Here is a 19420-nt window from a genome sequence, read left to right as displayed (position 1 = left end):
CACCAAAACACATATTATTAAAAAGAAAACCATTAATCTAAATTATAGTTATAAAAAAAATAAAAAAATAAAAACAAAAATCCACCGAGAGAGAGAGAGTACTAATAGTTTTTGTGTGAAAACAAAAAGATTGAATAGAAGAAATAATATCAAATTTATATAAAATAAGATAGAGAGAAGAAGAATTAAAATAAAATAAAGAGGAAATGATAAAGGAAATTTAACAATAAAATAAAAAGTAATAAGGAGATAAAGAGACAATGAGGGAGGGGAAATGTTGGAGAAAGTGTAACAATAAATGACAACTAATAGAGAGAAGAAGAGTTTTTTTTTTTTTTTTTTAAGATAGGGAGAAGAAAAGTTTAAAAAGGGAAAATAGAAGTTGAAAATAAGTAGATATTGTGGCACAATGATATAGTGGAAAATTTATTTTATATATATATTGTGAAATAAGTTCAAGTGCTAATGGACTCAAGTCGGCTTGTCTCAGCTTACTTCTAGAAGAAATGGAAAGAATTTTTTTAACAAAATTAAATGGTAAATGTTTTCATACCCCAAGCTATCTTTGTCCGATTTGTTGTTCTAATTTTCTTTAGAATGTTGAGATTTGTCTGCGGAAGTTTTGTCACGAGTATATTGTCTGCATACAGGAATAGAATATATCTAGCTCAAATATGATATAGTTGACCTCACCATTCTCAAACAAAGCAACTAAAGAAATTCTTCATTAAAGAGAATTTGTTTTGATGCTTAGAACACTTTAATCACTTTCCAATGAAGGGATTGAGGATTGAAGACTCTTTCTTTGAATAAGGAGAAGATGTTATAAACTCGATTTACAGCATCGAATAATATTGTGTCACATCAGATTTTTAAAATTAAAAGAATTAAAGCTAATACGCACAATTGCACATTCGTTAAAAGTGTATTACTAAAAAAATGAAATAAAGACATTTACAAAACAAAGAAGAAGAAGATAGATGAAAATCTGGTTGCCCCCCAGTGGCAAACATTATTTGAAAGGCAGGAAAAATGGAAAGGGAAAAAGGTGATCGATCTTCATTCCTCAATTTCTCACGATTTTTATTCGGTTGTATTTCACATTTTTCTGATCTCAGAGAGAGAGACAGAGAGAGAGGACTTCAGTTTTGTGTGTATATATATATATATATAGGATAATAGGTGAGAGGTTGCAGTTTGCATTTTGATGTTAGTATCAAAAAAAAAATCTAGATGAACTAGCACTTAGAGAGAGAAAAAAATGATGATTATTAGGAATTCAATTTTGTAAATATAGTTGATAGGCTGGACTGGAATATGATATTTGTTTCAATAAATAAAATTTTAGAATGGGGATCAGGGGATGCATGAGCCCTGAATAGGGTTTTACTTTAGATGATTTGGGGGCGTTTTTGTAAATTCATTTTCTTCGTGTAGGGGACCAATAATTTTTTGCCATGTCTCCAATTTTGTGTTTTAATTCTTTTTTTTTTTCTTTTAAGAGTATTGCTAAGGATACTGCAACTTTTATAACAGAAAGTTTACAAACTAACGTGTTACCAATCACTAAAATACATTTCAAACATTCATTTATTCGATGGTTGAAATCCACCAATCACATACATCATCACATCAGTTTGTATGTTTGATGTAAAAAAAATAAATAAATAAGTACTTTTAGCATTTTCTTTTTTTTGAATTGTCCATGTCAAATTTTTAATACTAAGTATAGGGCCACCAAAACATTTCGCTAGACACACGATAAAAATTAACAAGGGTAGAAAGAAAGAAAGGGTAACATTTTGTTATATTCTTTTTTTTTTTTTTTAAACCTTCATGAAAACCTTATAAGCTAAAAAATATATATTTATCTTAAAAAATAATTGTGCACTTAATTTAGTTGATAATTAAATATTTTCTGAATTTACTAAATTAGTATGTTCATATTTTTAATTATGTCAATCTTAACAATTTACATTTCCTAACTCCTTTTAATGGCATGTGTTGGAGCATTTTAATAAAAAATTAATTAAAATGAATAAATGTTACAACATAAATGTAAAAATGTGGGAGTGAATATGAAAGATAAGGAGTTAAGTGAAAATGTTTAATCCTACGTTAAAAATGAGAGAGACTATTTTATTCTTTTTAATTGTGGTGATTATTAGACTAATATGAATTAATTCAAATATAGGGCTAGATACGTGCGCAAGGGGGTGGTGAAGGGAGGAGGTGTCAAAAATGGAAATGAATCAGCCTCTTGGATCCTCCTACTTGACAGCCCATTCAGAATAATTACCATATCCATTGGTGTGTAAATGACCTGAATTAATACTCCATTTTTATTATAGAAAGTGAAGAGTCATTAACCCACTTAATGGACTAGCCATTTGGGCCTTTTCACTCTTCAGAAACTACTTATCTCACCTTTAATTGTGTAACTCCAAGCCATCAGACTAATATCCAGCAATTAATTTTGTAACATTCACTACATCAGAATAATGAACCTAATTAATTAAATTAATTTGGGTAGTAATTTCGTGAAGCCCATTGAGCCGATAAATAGACTCATTCAGACCCAATATAAGTTACAACATTAGTACACCAAAAAAATCCAGCAAATTGCAAGCATTCTTATACACAAAAAATAGAGAGGTTCTTGGCAAGGAAGGGTGTTCTTTCTGGTGGAGTTTTGGGCTTGAACACTTTGTGTAGAGGTTGTTCTAGCCATACGACATTTGTTAGACTGTTGTATCCTGTGGAAAACAAGTCAGAGAAGGTCTGCACAAATTACAAAGCTTAGCTAACCTAGGACTTAAATCTCCTTAAAGAGAGTGAGTGTCGCGTCTCAGTCCAAATAATATTGTGTATTTTTTAATCTCAAATTAATATTATTTAGAAGTACCATTCAGTTTCTCTTTGTGTTATTTCGATTATTATTGTGTTTGCACCAACAATTTTAAGGAGATTTATTACACATGGAGCATACACAAGAGAAATCAAATGAGATTATTGGAGATCTCAACAAGCCTTTTCACTTTAAGGGAGCCCACTTCAAGAGGTGGAAAGGAAAGGTCCTCTTCTACTTGAGTCTTCTCAAAGTCGCCTACATTCTCATTAACAAGAATCCCTCAAAGGTTTCTACCAATGAGATAAGTGAGGAAGAATATAGTCTTCATAAAAAAATAAAAATAAAAAGGTAAGTATACAAAAGATGAATACAATTGTCGCTCTTATCTTTTGAATTATCTTGTCATTCATTTCTATGATTATTATGATACAACTTATAATTCTGCCAAGAAAATTCGGAAAGCTTTACAAAGCAAGTATGATACCAAGGAGGCTAGTGCAAAAAAGTATGCTCTTAGCAGATTTTTCCGTTACCAAATGGTGGATTGAAAATCAGTGGTGGATCAAGCACAAGACTTCCAGATGATCGTGGCAGAACTGAGATCCGAAGGCATAAAGATTGGAGATAATCTAGTGGTAGGTGGCATAGTTGATAAACTACCACAATTTCGGATGGAGTTCCAAAAGACTTTGCAGCACAAACAAAAGGAGACATCATTTGAGACTTTGATCACACACGTCCATGTGGAGGACGAGGCTAGAGGACAAGATGCACTCATGACACAAGAGAGCAATGGTAATTCCACCACAAAAGTAAACCTTATTTCAGCCAATAATAATATGCCCAAAAATCATTTTTCCAAGAAATGGTCAATTGAAGCCTAAAAAGAGAGCCTTTAAAAATAATAATAGACCTCAAGGAAAGGAAAACCCGAATAAAAATTGCAATAAGAACCAAGGACCCCCTTCACAAGATCAATTTAATAGATCTTGATTTGTCTGTGGCAAGAGTGGGCATATTGCTCGATTTTGCAAATTTCGATAAGTGAATCTGTTCCACAGGCTAACGTAACCAAAGAGCCTTTAGTAGCTATGATTACAGACATCAATTTGGTGCAATATGTTGAAGGGTGGTGGGCAGATTCTGGTGCTAATAAGCATGTTTGCTATGACAAAGATTGGTTCAAGTTTTACACTCCTTTTGAAGAAGAAAAAACAATTATGCTTGGTGACTCTAGCAAAACTAAACTTCTTGGGAGTGGTGAAATTGATTTGAAATTCACTTCTAGACGTGTGCTAACATTGAAAGATGTACTTTACACTCCGTCAATGAGAAAGAATTTAATGTCAAGTTTTTTACTTATCAAGGTTGGCTTCAAGCAAACTATGAAATCTAATAATTATGTAATCACTAAAAAGAGATTATTTGTGGGTAAGGGTTATGCTTGTGATGGAATGTTTAAATTGAATGTTGAGAATAAAAAAGCATCTACAAGTTCAGTTTACATGCTTTCTTTCATTAATTTTTGGCATGCTCATTTGTGTCATATAAATAGTAGATATGTGGGAATCATAAGTAGTTTAGGATTAATTCCAAGACTGTCAAAAGATTTTGAAAATTGTGAAACTTGTAGTCAAGCTAAGATTACAAAAATGCCTCATAAAAATGTTGTAAGAAATACCGAATTGCTTAAATTAATTCACTTCGATTTATGTGAATTTGAGAGAATTTTAACTCATGGAGAAAAATGGATGTATTATCACTTTTATTAATGATTGCTCAAAATATACAACTATTTATTTGTTGAAAAATAAAAGTGATTCTTTGAAAAATTTCAAGATTTTATAATATATAAAAAAGTTGAAAATCAATTCAGTAGGGGAAAAAAAAGTGATAGAGGCCGTGAGTATGAATCAAGTGCATTCAACTCATTTGTTCAATCTTTGGAAATAATCCATGAAACTACTGCAGCACATTCACCTGCTTCTAATGGTGTGATTGAAAGAAAAAATAGACTCTAATTGAGTTAACAAATGTCATGTTAATTGAATTTGGTACACCTTTACATTTTTGGAGTGAAGATATTTTAACTGCATGTCATGTTTTGAATAAGGTGCCACATAAAAAGTCACATACCACACCTTTTACAATGTGGAAAGGACATAAGTCAAATTTGGGATATTTGAGGGTATGAGGTTGTCTTGCTTATATAAGGCTTACTGGCCCTAAAATACCTAAATTTGGTATAAGAGCTACTACTTGTACTTTTCTTAGTTATGTGATTAATAGTACAGCCTATAGATTTTTTGATCTTGAAAACAAAATAATTTTTGAATCTGGTGGTGCAATTTATCATGAAGAAAAATTTCTTTTTAAATTGAAAAATAGTGGGGGTGAAGAAAATATTTTGTCACGGCCTAATTCTTCTACTTCTTATTTACAAAATCAAGAAAATTTTGAAATGGAACCTAGAAAGAGTACAAGAGATAAAGCTAAAAAGGATTTTAGTCCTGATTATTATATTTTTAACATTGAGAGAAATCCCCAAAATTTAAAAGATACTTTGATATCACCTGATGCTATATACTGAAGTCAACTTGTCTCAACTTACTTCTTGAAGAAATGGAAAGAATTTTTTTAACAAAATTAAATGGTAAATGTTTTCATACCCCAAAGTATCTTGGTCCAATTTGTTGTTCTATTTTTCTTTAGAATGTTGAGATTTGTTTGCGGAAGTTTTGTCACAATTATATTTTCTGCATACAGGAATAGAATGTATCTAGTTCAAATATGATATAGCTGACCTCACCATTCTCAAATAAAGCAACTGAAGAAATTCTTCATTAAAGAGAATTTTTTTTTATGCTTAGAACACTTTAATCACTTTTCAATGAAGGGATTGAGGATTGAAAACCCTTTCTAAAAGAAATCACTATTCACACCGACACACCCTAAAACTCATAAAATTGATGCAATTTTTGAAGTCCACATACCTTAAAAAAAAAAAATGAATCTTTAAGCACTAAGCAGTCATAATGGAAAGAATAAAGCCAATTCTTTGGCATAGAAAAGCAAAATCATATTATTGATTTAATTCACAAAAACTCTCTATTCGGATAAAAAAAAAAACACAAACCCACATACACATGCTACTTCAAAAGATCAAATAGAATCAAATTAAAAAATCATGGAGTAGATCAAGGATTCTTCCCCACTCACCCCATACCCTCAAGAATATCAACACTAGTAATTTAAAATCGCATATATCTACTTTTACAAATGTGCTGCCAAAAAACAAATAAAGAAAAAGGGGAAGCAAGACAATGACACAGAAATCAGGGTTTTATCGTTTTGAGCCTTACCTTTAACAATATTAAAAAGAATTTGAGCCTTTTGAGAATCTTCACCAGAGACAACACGGAGAGATCTGGGTCTGTAAGACTGCAACAATGAAAGGGAGAAGAGAATACGGAGACAACAATAGCGCTCATAGAGAACGTTGTTGTTGTTGTTGTTGTTGGTTTTTTTTTTATTTTTTATTCACTTACCTATTGGGTCAATATCTGGTATCCCATTAAAATTAAAAGAAGGGCTAGTATTAAAACATCACCAAATTTGCGGTTAGAGATTGGGGTGGGTAATGTACCCACAAAAATAGTAGGGGGTACGGTAGAATGACCCCTAAAAAATACAAGATTAAATTGAATGAGGAGAACATGTTAAAAACTCGATTTACGGCATCCAATAATATTATGTCTAGTGAGATTTTTAAAATTAAAAGAATAAAAACTAATACACACAATCACACATTCGTGAAAAATGTATTACTAAAAAATGAAATAAAGACGTTTACAAAACAAAGAAGAAGAAGAGAGAAGAAAATCCGGTTGCCCCCAGTGACAAACGTTATTTGAAAGGCATGAAAAATGGAAAGGGAAAAAGGTGATCGATCTTCATTCCTCAATTTCTCACGATTTTTATTCGGTTGTGTTTCTCAATTTTCTGATCTAAGAGAGAGAGAGAGAGAGAGAGAGAGAGAGAACTTTAGTTTTGTATATATATATATAGGATAATAGGTGAGAGGTTGTAGTTTGCAGTTTGCATTTTGATATTTGTATCAAAAAATAAAAAAGAGAGAGAGATAAAATTATGATTATTAGGAATTCAGTTTTGTAAATATAGTTGATAGGTTGGACTGGAATGTGATATTTGTTTCAATAAATAAAATAAGAAATGATATGTCCACAACATTTTTACAACATTTTTACAACAAATCCTAAGTGGCAGGATATTACTGGTTGTTATTGTTGGGGCAAAAAAGTAATCTTAGTGTTAGGTTCAAATTTGAACCAATAACAACTAACCACCTATGATTTGTTGTAAAAATGTTGTAAAAATATTGTGGACGTAGCACCTCTCAAATAAAATTTTAGACTCGGGATCAGGGGATGTATGAGCCCAGAATTGGGTTTTACTTTAGATGATTTGGAGACATTTTTGTAAATTCATTTTCTTCATGCAGGGGACCAATAATTTTTTGCCATGTCTCCAATTTTTTGTTTTAATTCTTTTTTTTTAAAAGAGTAATGCTAAGGATACTGTAACTTTTATAACAAAAGTTTACAAACTAACGTGTTATCAATCACTAAAATACATTTCAAACATTCATTTTTGGCGAAGATGCACTTTTGGTCCCTACATTTTGGGCCAATTACCATTTTGGTCCTAAATTGATTTTGCTACCAATGTAGTCCCTAAAAAAAATCGATTCTATTTTACTCCCTACCGTCGGCCCACTAATGGAAACCTCCTACGTGGCAAACGGAGTACCCTCTTTGCTGACGTTTCGCTAACATGACGCTGACGTGACCATTAAAATATTATTAAAAAATTATTTGGCATTTTTTAAATGCCACGTTAGCATTTTAATTAATAAAAAATTAAAACAAAAAAATTTTAATTCCTCAATTTTAATTTTAACTTTAAAAAATAAAAAACAAACAAAAATTTTACTTTTATAGTTTTAAACAAATTTTTTATTGATCTAATTAAATTAATTACAGAATTCAAAAAAAAAATTATCATTAGACCATTTTAGTTTTAAGTGTATTTACTTTTTTTTTAAGTGTGTTAGTCAAAAGTGTATATACTTTAAAAATCATCAAACGATTTTTTTTATTATCATTAGACCATTTTAAACCATGATCTGAGTTTAGAGAGAGAGAGAGAGAGAGAGGGAGAGAATGAGATGAGGCTAGCGGTTTGGAGCAAATCCAAAGGAAGGGGGTCAACAGTGGTTTAGAGAGAATGGAGCTTGATCTCGGCATCTATCCCAATCTCAGCCTCCATCTCGACCTCCATCTCAGCCACCCATCTTGGCGGTTAAAAGCAAATCCAGAGGAAGGGGGCCGACGGTGGTTTAGAGAGAATGGAGCTTGATCTTGGCCTCTGTCTTGGTCTCGGCCTCCGTCTCGGCCACCCCTCTCGGCCATAATGGAGCTCAATCTCAGCCTCCACCCAATCCGCTGATGATTGCAAAATCCCTCTTCCTCTCTCTTGTTTGATCAAAGATGGTGATAGTGGGTTTGGTGACTTTGTTAGCGTGGGTTTGTTGACTAATCGATGGGTTTGGTGACTGATCGGTGGGGTGGATCGTTGGTTTGGTTGGTGGGGTGGTGGTGGTTTGATTGTGTTGGTCAGTGGTGGTGGGATCTGGGTTTGATTGTGTTGGTCTGGGTTTGATCTAGGTTTGATTGTGTTGATCAGGGTTTGTAGCAATTGGGTTCTTGATCTAGGTTGGTTTGTTTACTACGTTTATGGATTTGATTTGCTGAGAATTCGATGTTGATTGTGTTAGAATTTGGGGAAGAACATGAAGAATTCGATGGTCTTGATTTGTAGTAAATCTGATGGTGCTAGGTTTGATGATCTCTGAAGTGTTGAATTTGAGATTTTTCTTCTTGTTTTCATTTATGTCCTAGTGATCTGAGTTTGAGTTCTTGGGTTGCTGGGTTTGAAGTCTTGTGATGGATTTGAGTTCTTGATTGTTGGGTTCGATTTGGAAAGAATATGAAGAACAAGTTGTAAAATGAAGATCAAGTTCAAGAACATGAAGAACATTAAGAAATGTTTTTAATTAAAATTTTTAATTAAATTAGATTAAAGGTTTTTTTAACTTTTTTTTTTAATTTTCTAACATGGCTTTTTTTAAAATTAAAATGCTAACGTGGCATTTAAAAATGCCAAATAATTTTTGAATAATATTTTAATGGTCACATCAGCGTCATGTCAGCATCACGTCAACAAGTAGGATACTTTGTCTACCACGTAGGAGGTTTCCGTTAGTGGGTTAAGAGTAAGGACCAAAATAGAATTGATTTTCTTTTTTTAGAGGCTACATTAGTAGCAAAATCAATTTAGGGACCAAAATGAGAATTGACCCAAAATGTAGAGACCAAAAGTGCATTTTCGCCTTCATGTATTCAGTAATTGAAATCCACCAATCACATACATCATCACATCAGTTTGTAAGTTTTATGTAAAAAAAAAAATTAAGTACTTTTGGCATTTTCTTTTTTTTGAATAGTCCATGTCAAATTTTTAATACTAAGTATAGGGCCACCTAAAAATTTCACTAGACACATGATATAACGAGGGTAACATTTTGTCATTTTCTAACTAACAAAATAAATAAATAAATAAATAAATAACTTCATGAAAACCTTATAAGCAAAAAAATATACACTTATCCTAAAAAATAACTATGCACTGAATCTAGTATGTTCATCTATACTATTATTTAAAGAGCTTTCTCTGTTTGGGATCCTATTTTTTTTGTTCAAAAATACCCCTACACTCTTATGTTTAAGTAGAGACAAAATTAAAGGACAATCCGGTAAAAATATAACTTTAATTCCCACTAAAACATTGCCTACAAATATGATCACTTTTCTCCTGATTTTCAAATTGATTTATCTACGTATAAATTAGATTCTCAAAAAAAAAATTATATATTAAAATATTAAAACACAGTTTTTTTTTTTTTTGCTACAAAAATTTAAACCGTGATTTAATGTAGTTTTTTTTTATATAATTTTTATATTTCCTATTATTCTTGAAACGTACTTTAATGGCAATGCATGTACCAAAAAATATGACACTAAACAAAAAATAAAAGTCTCATCACACGAGCAAAGTGCATGTGATGAGGCTAGTATTTTTAACCATGTTAATCTTAAAAATCTACATTTTTTTAATGGCATGTTATATATATAGTAGCCTTTTAAGGCCTCTCTCTCTCTCTCTCTCTCTCTCTCTCTCTCTCTCTCTCTCTCTCTCTCTCTATGTGTGTGTGTGTGTGTGTGTGTGTGTATATAAATTTAAATAGTTTCTCTTTTTATATCTGAGATAAAAATCTCACTCTAACCTAATCTAAGTATACATCTATGAATTCCCTTCTAGAAACTTGAACTCCTCCACACCCCACATTAACATGTACTTGTAGAGTGTGCAGTGGTAATATCAATAGTTTCTATATTTCCCAATTTGGGTCTAATACATTTTTCAATCACAAAATTACCTAGGAATGTGATAACAATTTAATTTGATAGACACAGTCTTAGCCTTAGTCCCCTTTTTTTTATTGTTGAGGTCCAAAATATTACAAGTATTGAAATCCAAAACTAATGAGCCCTTAAGGATAGAAAGTCTCAATCCATAAGCCAAGGCCCATTTAAAATAGGTAAAAGGAAGCCCAAACTCATGAATAGGTACGCCTTGGGCCTTAGAGAATTAAGAAAAAAGCAAAAGAAGCTCAGCCCAACCTTATTAAGGAGAGTTTTCTAGGAGCTCGGAAAAGGACTGAACCAGGATACCTTAGGACTACCAGAAGCACAGGATCCTCAAGATATGCAACAGGAGACCAGCTGGGATTGAGACAATTCAAGGGAGCATGCCCATGAATACGAAGAACAAGAATGGATATGTCCCATCAGCTGCCCAATGATGCAGAAAAAGGCAGGTGACCTGGAAACCAACACTTCATGAAAAGAAGTTTGGTACCTCGAGGAGCGTAGGGAGATGTACCATGAAGGAAGGTAGATGGGGTTCTTTTAGCCTAATGAGAAAAGAATCTGCCCATTCAGAGAAAAAGACAAAAAGTGAAGCAGCCAAAAAGTAGGCCTGAAAAGTAGTACCTAGAAACTTTGGGAAAAGAAGCATTGAAGGTCAGTCCCTAGGACCCCCCAAAAGAGGAAGGTCAGCTGGAGACTTTTTGGAGGGAAACCTCAAAAGAAGAATATAGTGAGAAAATGAGGAAATGACTAGCCACCAATGTTACTGACATAACATTGGTCCCAGTACCCAGAGCAGCAAATAGAGGGAATCTGTGGTATACCAGAAACCCTAGGAAGATGCTATAAATGAGGGTGAAGCCATCAGCAAAAATCATTCAGCAATAGTGAATTAGAGTAAAAAGATCCTTTAGAAAACCCCTTTAAAATTCAAAAAAAAAATTGGAAAAAGAGGGAAAACACCGTCCGAGATCCTGAGATAAACACTAGAGAATACACTTGGATTCAAAGGTATTCAAACTTCACAAGTCTTAAAAGTCTAAAAGAGATATTTAAGTCTGTAATTTTTGAACTTATTTGGATCTTGTGATATATCCTAGTGCAATAAGAGCATAATGTATTGAAAAACTTAAGAAAATAATGAACCATTTCTTATGATCCTAAGGACCCCTAACATTTTTATTCACTTTTCCTTTACTTAAATCATTCTTTACTATTCCCTACTATGCAATACGTATATAGTTTGTATGTATTAGTGTGTATGTATTATAGGATCCATGTTTTGTACACAACTTGATTCGTAATCAGTCCAATTTAGCTACAGTGAACCAAGCCCAGTCCATCAAACAACAAGTATAGGGCCCAGGATCTTTATTTCTACTTAGGCCTAGGTACTATCCAAAAAAAGAACCCGCACATTTATAATTCTTATTTTAATAGCTTTTTTCCAATATTCTTGTCATAGTTTTAAAAATCGAACCTAGTTGGCGAGTTCAATTGGGAACTAAACCTTAGTCTAGTATGAGAAAAATTGAAAAATGAAATTCTATAATATCATGAAATATGTCTTGTTACTATATCAAGTGATTTTATTGAAGACGTGAAGGCTGCACAAAGAAACAAATGAGAATAGCTGAAAGAGTAAATATTCTTATATAAATTATTTTTGGTTCAATTTGGTTTTTTTTTTTTAAGAGAAAGAGTTTCAATCTATGGTATCTGCTCCTGATGATAATTTTTTATCATCAAACCAAAATACCAATCGGTTTTTGGTGTAAGCGGGGATTGAACCCCAAATCTCTTGGTCTATGAAATAAATTGGGGGTGTTTTAAACTTCCAATTTGTTTTGTTTTTTTTATAATAAAAAAAAATGGATTAGACGTTTCCCATGAGTAGAAATAGCCAAAAGCTGCAGATCTTTGTAACCATAATTATTAGTTTTTTTTTTATTTTATAATTTGGTTTGAAATTCTAATATCCTAAACCCCACCCGGAGCTTAAACACGCAAACCCATGGATTGGGGGGAGGTATCACTTTGCCTTACAACGGCGATGGTGAAAATTACTAGTATTTTTTTTTTAATACAAGATATAATTTTTACTCTAGCATAATCTAAATATATATGTATGTGAAGCTCCCTCTTGGAGACTTGAACCCGGCTTTTGCCCCCACACCCCACAAGCACTTATACTTGTGGAGTGACCACCGCACCAAGAATGCACGATGGTGAAAATTACTAGTATTAAATACTGCTAGATTTGGTAGAAAATGATTACATTTAATGGTGAATATTTAAGGGCATTTCGTTTTATTAGAATTTATTATCTGAGAAATGCTAACGAATGCCCTTAGGACAATGATTAATAATCCATTTAAATATATATATATATATATATATATGGAAAAAGAAAAAAATGCAATTAATGTTTTGGCAGCTTTTTCCATTTACCATAAAAGTGGTGCCAAAATTTTCTTAAAATGGATTGTTAATCATTGCCCTAAATGCACCCGTTAGCATGACCATTTATTTAATCATAAATAATTATAATTTTAAGAATTTCATACAGAGTTACCCTAAAAAATATAAACAAGCTCAGTTCAAGTATTTGATAATCATATAACAACTCAAATTGATCTGCAACCTATAGTTAAAAAATAAAAAAGGAGGATTTAAGGAAATAACCTACATGCCAAAACAAAGGTGAGGGGGGAAAGAAAAGGGACCGAGGAAAGGAGAAATGATAAGTATTTTTTAAGGAGAAAATCCCAAAAAAAAAAAAATATATATATATATATATATATAATACTTCTGATAAATTAAACCCTATACTTCTGTTTGTGCTAGCTTAAAATCCACATTTTTTATTATTATTATGATAATCAAACCAAAACTCATTTGGAAAATCAGTACTGCTCTCTCTTCCCAAAACACAGCGCCATTTTTGTGTGTATTTGTGTCAAACTTTTTGTTGTTTAAGACAAAGTTTAATGAAGTGGGTTAAGGGTTTTGATTTTCACACTAAACAAGGAGAAATTATTATTTACACTAGGAGGACTGTTGATTTGGTCCTTCCTAATAAATAAGATGATGTTATCTATGCAAATGTATGTGTGAGCTTCCTAATTAGAATAAAGAATAAAAATAAAAAATTACGAGATGATGTCAATTTGCATAAATAACAGCATTTTATTGGTTGGGAGGTCTCTAAGGATCGTATCAGCAGTCCTCCTGGTGGACCTAATAATTTCTCACAAGGCTCCTAAACAAGATGTGAGGTTTAAATAGCACAATAAAAAGTATAGGAATTAACTTGATATAGGTAGAAAATGCTAACGAATGCCTTTAGGGCATTGATTAATAATTCATTTAAAAAAAGTTTTTATGAAAAAAAAAAAAAAACAATTAATGTTTTGACAGCTTTTTTCATTTTCCACAAAAGTAATGTCAAACTTTCCTAAAATTAATTATTAACTAATGTCCTTAGAGCACTCATTAGCATGACTCTATAATAATAAATCTATGGAGTTTTTTTTTTTTTTTTTTTGGATTTTTCCTCTCTTCTTAGTATATGGCATGCAAGGGAAAAAATCCTTTTTAAAAAATGTTTTCCCTCTATTATTTCTCTTCAATCTAAAAATGAATTTATCCCACCCTTCCTTTCCTTCTTTTTTTTTTTTTTTTTCATCTTTTTATTTATTTCTCTGCATCTTTTTTTAAATCACATATTATATAATCAAGAAAAAAACAAAACAAAACATTGTATACCATTCCATTCCATATTTCCTGTGTAGTTCTTAATTCTAACAATATGGGCAAATATATATATAAATTTAAAAGTCTACCAACAAGGGATAAAAAAAGATGTAAACAAGAAGAGGTAGAGTATTATAACAAGCATAGATCCCTTTTCTTTTCAAATTTGGGAGGAAAATTGCTGGCACAGATCCATTTCAGTTTTTCCAATTTTATTTTTCTTTTAACCATCATCCCATTCTTTTTATCTCTCGTTATTTCTCTCCCTCTGTTTGTCTTTTTCTCATATCAAATATAATCAAGAACCAAAAAGAGTTGGGGGGGGGGGGGGGGGAATAAGAAGAAGAAGAAAAATATTGTGAAGCTAAAATATAATTATGAAAAGAGTGTTTAAACTATAGAACGAATTCCTTTCCCTTTCACATATGTATTGGGTAACTCATAAGTCTAACAGTAAAATAAATAAAATGAAATATTGTAAACGACGACATAATCTGTAAACGGCAAGCAGTACAGTTTCATTGTAACATTTACCGTGGTATGCACAACCACCCCGCCAGTCTCACTCATACCATTGACTCACACTTTGTTCCAAAATGGTTTTCATAGTAATTTTAACAGAATCAGTTGTTGGGGTACTGGAATTGAAAGCAGCATCAGTTGTTGGGGTACTGGAATTGAAAGCAGACAAAATATCCATTGCCAGTTAAGCTCTTTTTTACACAATCCGCTCCAACTCTCTTGCATAACTGAGTGTCTGGTTAATCAAATGCAGAGAGGGTATTTCTTTGCAAGGTGCAGATTCTTTTGCCTTCTGGAAATAGACAATCTTATTCTTGATCTCCCACTCCGAATGCTCCTGCATTCAAGCGGAAGATTATAAGGAACATAACTTGAAATGTAATGGTAAATTTAGTTGGTGGTGGGTAGGGTGCCATTCTATCATGGTGAAAATCATAAATGATAGAACATATAATAGTCCTTTTTATAGTTAACCCAAATTTCAAAAAACTAGAGCCACCAAGCATTAGAGGCATTGGAGGCATATCTGCCACTTCAGATATCCCGGATCCAATTGAAGCCCTTTAACTAGCTAGGGCCTCATTCACTATTCATCCCAAGCCATTGGCAACTCCTTAATATTCCACTTTGGGTTGCAGCATTCCCCATCTTTAAACAAAGGGCTGGTGGCAAGAGTTTGGATATGGCTTCTCACAGAACTCAAGCCTCAAGGTTTTCAACAAGAACAAGATAATTGTAGGAACATGAGATCAATTATTTTGCTCCCAAGTTGGTCAGAAATTTGGAATTGTTAAATATAAAAGAGAGAGAGAAATAAACATTTGACAATAATGAGTACCTCCTTGATATATTCCAACAATTCTCGTTCAGAAGAGAACAACAACATTTCCCGTGCATCATTGATTGAAAGATAATCATATGCCTTCTCACTGCATCCAGCTATTTCATCTCTGAAAGTGGCAGAAGAGAAATCAATTAATAAGAACACCGAATCAAACATGTTTTTAGAGAGTAAATATGAACATACAAATTAAAAACTGATGGAATAGGATGGAAAGGCTTAATACTTCCACTAATCACATCAGCCAAGGAGTCAAAAGAGTTAAATTTAAGTAATACTTTAGAGCTAAATACTCCATAATAAATTATTCACTAGCTCTTACATTTTGTTATCAGTTATCACATATCACTTCAAATTCATTTTTACCCATTAAAGTATTCCCAAAGATAGCAATTGACCAACTACCTGACTGTCTTTGCCAGAAGATCCATGAAGTAGACATAAGTCTCATGTGGCACTGTCTGTCGAGCACTTAACACACGGTTGTAAGCCCCTTCCATGAAGGACTGCTCTAACTCCACCGCATGCTTAATGCAAGGATTCTCCAAAGCAGTGGGGGAAAGAAGTTCTAGTTCTGTATGGAATTCCGCAATTCGGTTCTGAACAAGTAGTCTCAACAGGTTGAGCCCTAAGATTGGATACTCCTGAGGGGATGGTGGAAGACGGTTGCTGCTCCAAAAGAAATGTAAATTCATTAGCATATCCTCAAAAAAATAAAAAATATATATGAAACTACCAAAATAGTCAGAAAGAGTAAATAGAAGAAAAAATTCAGCAACAAGCATGTTTGATCCAGATACTTTTTTATTGCTTCATATTTAATTCTATGTTCTAGTAACCTCACATTGAAAGGAAAAACTTAGGTACAATTCCATAAGTGTTATACTTTCCCAATTAAATTCAAACACATGGTTACATTGATAAATGAAGCACAAACTGTTTTATCTATTCCAAGTACTATTAAATTTCATGCATCTAATGAACTATACCTAAATTTTACCCTTGTTTAACGTATAGGAGGATCTGATTGATTGGAGATAGACATCAATATTTAATTAAAAGAACATGGCACTTAAATATATAAATTTTTCTTTTAATCAAGGATATGGCTTGGCTCCACAAGCATGGAATGGGTGCCAGACTCATTTTTTTCCCAAAAACAAATCAAAACTTAATAAATAACTGAAGGCAACACAATGTTACCCAACATCCGTGTAATATGGCTTCAACTGAAAGAAATCCCTCTCAAATGCATCTTGATCCTCTGTCTTCACACTGAGAACAACGGCATGCTCATATATATCCCCTGAAAGTTCTCAGACGCAATATATCATGAGGAAATAGCTTAGGAAGAATTAAAAGCAACTACATTAACTATACACAACCTTCAATCTAATACATTCAGATACAAGATGATTTGAGGTTTAAATTAACAGTGAACAGAATGCTTCAATAGTATGGTGTCTTGACATGGCAGAAAAACAATGGAACTTACTCTCACTTAAATCATTTACACTAATGTGTATTTCATGGTCATTACATTATGTTTCCACACATCAAAACACACTTGAGGGTCTATTTCACATATCAAACTTGAATATTTTATATATCAGACACATCTATGCTTTCTCTATCTCTAAATTTGATTATTGTTCTCTTTTTCATCATTGTTAACATTACCTGTTCTAATTCCTCTTCTGAACTTATAAAAAAATAATGGTTAATATTAACTGTTCTAGATGATAGGTAAATCAAATCAGCTATGGCAAGAATGTGAAAGAGGTTCACAACTCGCATTTTCAACCCCACTGACTACACTGGTGACTAAAAGATTTCCCATTATTGGAGTATTCTTAATTTCTTATAAGGACAAAGTTTGGCTACAAACGAACAATAAGAAGATGACATGTGTCCCTGTCATGTGCATTGCATATGACTCACTTTATTGTATACAATCACTTAAGTGTTGCTTATTAAGTGAACACTGAACACACATCTTCTTATTGTTGGTTGTAGCCTTAGGCTACAACCAAACTTTGTCCATCTTATAATGAATTAAGAGCTACTAATTCATGCCTACTCTAGGATATCAAGATAATGACCACATAAACATGAATTCTAATACTTTTTAAACTGTAACATATGCTCAAACCCATTGTGGACCAAATTTTTTCATGCAACACCAAAAATTGAAGTGGAAACATATTTTAATGATTGAGTAACTAGAAACGCTTGTATCGCTAAAATCTAAAGGTAAGTGAAAACAACAGCAACACCAATAACAAAAGAATCATAAAATATTTTTTTGCGCCAAGAACGTTACTTGCTAAGTTTAATTCACGGATTGCGTTGGGTGAGTCTTCGAACAATGGTGGCAGGCTTCTGAATTGTGTCAGTGAGACCTGAAAAAACAGAGAACAGCAATATGACTCAAAATTATGGCCTTCAGCTCAATGCATTCGCTCATCATAATTCACATCCAAAACAGCTTTCCACAGGCTCAAAACTAAGGCCTAGTAGCACTCCCATCTAGCACTCTACCAATAACACAAAAACCCACACCTAATCCAAGTTGCCACAGCACTAATTATGATTTCGCAATTCACAACACAATTACTCAGTGCCTAAAACTCCACTCTAGAAAACATAAATCCATACAAAATCCCATATACTCAATTTACTAATCCATAGTTAAATATAAACAAAACACAAACTCAGACACAACACCAATTCATACAATATCAAAGCAAAGTGCCAAAAGATATTTCCTCCCTAAAGCAAAAACCCATACTAAATCACAAAACACCAAATCTTGGCATTAACAATTTTTTACACAGATTTAACAGAAACCCATTATCAATCACTATCCTTTATACCCAAAACACACACAAAAATCCGTAATGTATAGAATTTAAAAAAAAAAAAATAGAGAATTAATGCATGGGAAATTAAACCTTGAGCTGTGAGAGGAAAGTGGTGCAGGTATCGAAGTCACTCCTTAAGAAGGCGGCTTTGAAGCGCTGGAAGAGCTGAGAGACCTCTGTGAGCTTCGGATCCATTGCTGTTGTGTTGTGTGAGTGTGACTCTCTCTCTCTCTCTCTGACTTCGTATCTCTGAATTTTTTTATTTATTTTTTTTTTTGATGTTATTTGGGTTTGCTTGGTTCTGAAGACAGAATTTCCTATTTACTATTTACTATGTTTTAAACAAAAAAAGAGCAAAAACAATTTGGGCCCAGGTTGGGTTGTTGTTCAGCTACAATCCGGAAACTAAGGCAAAATAATGGTTCCCACCCGCTTGTATTGGGCTGGGTCGTAATTCGTTAGAATTCTTCTACCCACGCAACAAAAATCCCTATCATGTTTTCACAAATCGAGGTATCAGGCTATCAGTCCATTTATAAAATCAAAAATGAATTAAGTTTCAGTTCATTTATAATAAAAAATTAATTAAAATTGAATTAAAATTATATTGAGACCCACCTCAACTTTTTTTTTTTTTTTGAGAATGGAAACCCACTATAACTTAAACAAGGTTGTTATGTTGACGGAATATAAAAATTAATTCTCGTTCTTTGTATTTCGCTTTATACTTTATCAAATATGGTAAGTTGTCTATCTGCTTTTTCTTTTTTTTTTAATTTTGCTTATTCTATAAGAAAAGTAAAAATGAAAAAAAAATATATAAAGGTGGATGTAAAGTAGGGCTGCACAAATTGGACCTCTTTGTGAGCTACACAAAGGTGGGTTGGAGTAATTGTACTATTGTGTTACTTATATAGGCTTGAGGGAGATTGGCAATAAATTGGCTAAAGGAAATCTGATATGATTCTCAATATCATATCAGATTTCCAATTTTACATTCAAATACCATTATTGG

The 19420-nt window shown here is 32.5% G+C and overlaps 1 protein-coding gene across 1 annotated transcript; it reads right to left on the bottom strand.

Moving 5' to 3' along the window:
• Positions 1-14532: 14532 nt before the first annotated feature.
• On the bottom strand, positions 14533-18702 carry LOC142633574 (26S proteasome non-ATPase regulatory subunit 8 homolog A-like). The gene is made up of 6 exons (XM_075807817.1): positions 18496-18702; positions 17865-17943; positions 16745-16847; positions 15947-16210; positions 15539-15650; positions 14533-15037 (listed from the first exon to the last, which is right to left on the bottom strand). The coding sequence occupies exons 1-6, from the start codon at positions 18598-18600 to the stop codon at positions 14897-14899; spliced, it is 804 nt and encodes a 267-aa protein (XP_075663932.1). The 5' UTR covers positions 18601-18702; the 3' UTR covers positions 14533-14896.
• Positions 18703-19420: the final 718 nt, after the last annotated feature.

Source organism: Castanea sativa, chromosome 5 (genome assembly GCF_040712315.1).
Source record: "Castanea sativa cultivar Marrone di Chiusa Pesio chromosome 5, ASM4071231v1".
Lineage (NCBI taxonomy): Eukaryota > Viridiplantae > Streptophyta > Magnoliopsida > Fagales > Fagaceae > Castanea > Castanea sativa.
The sequence above is the reverse complement of the archived record's forward strand: the minus strand, read 5'-3'. Positions and strand labels throughout refer to the sequence as shown.

Excerpts from the sequence above, each read along its gene's own strand:
- LOC142633574 (XM_075807817.1), bottom strand. The coding sequence starts at position 18,600 with ATGGATCCGAAGCTCACAGAGGTCTCTCAGCTCTTCCAGCGCTTCAAA. Across the intron at positions 17,944-18,495 it reads CTTTCCTCTCACAGCTCAAG|GTCTCACTGACACAATTCAG; the intron begins GTTTAATTTCCC and ends CTGTTTTTTCAG. Across the intron at positions 16,211-16,744 it reads CCATATTACACGGATGTTGG|CAACCGTCTTCCACCATCCC; the intron begins GTAACATTGTGT and ends CTTTTGGAGCAG.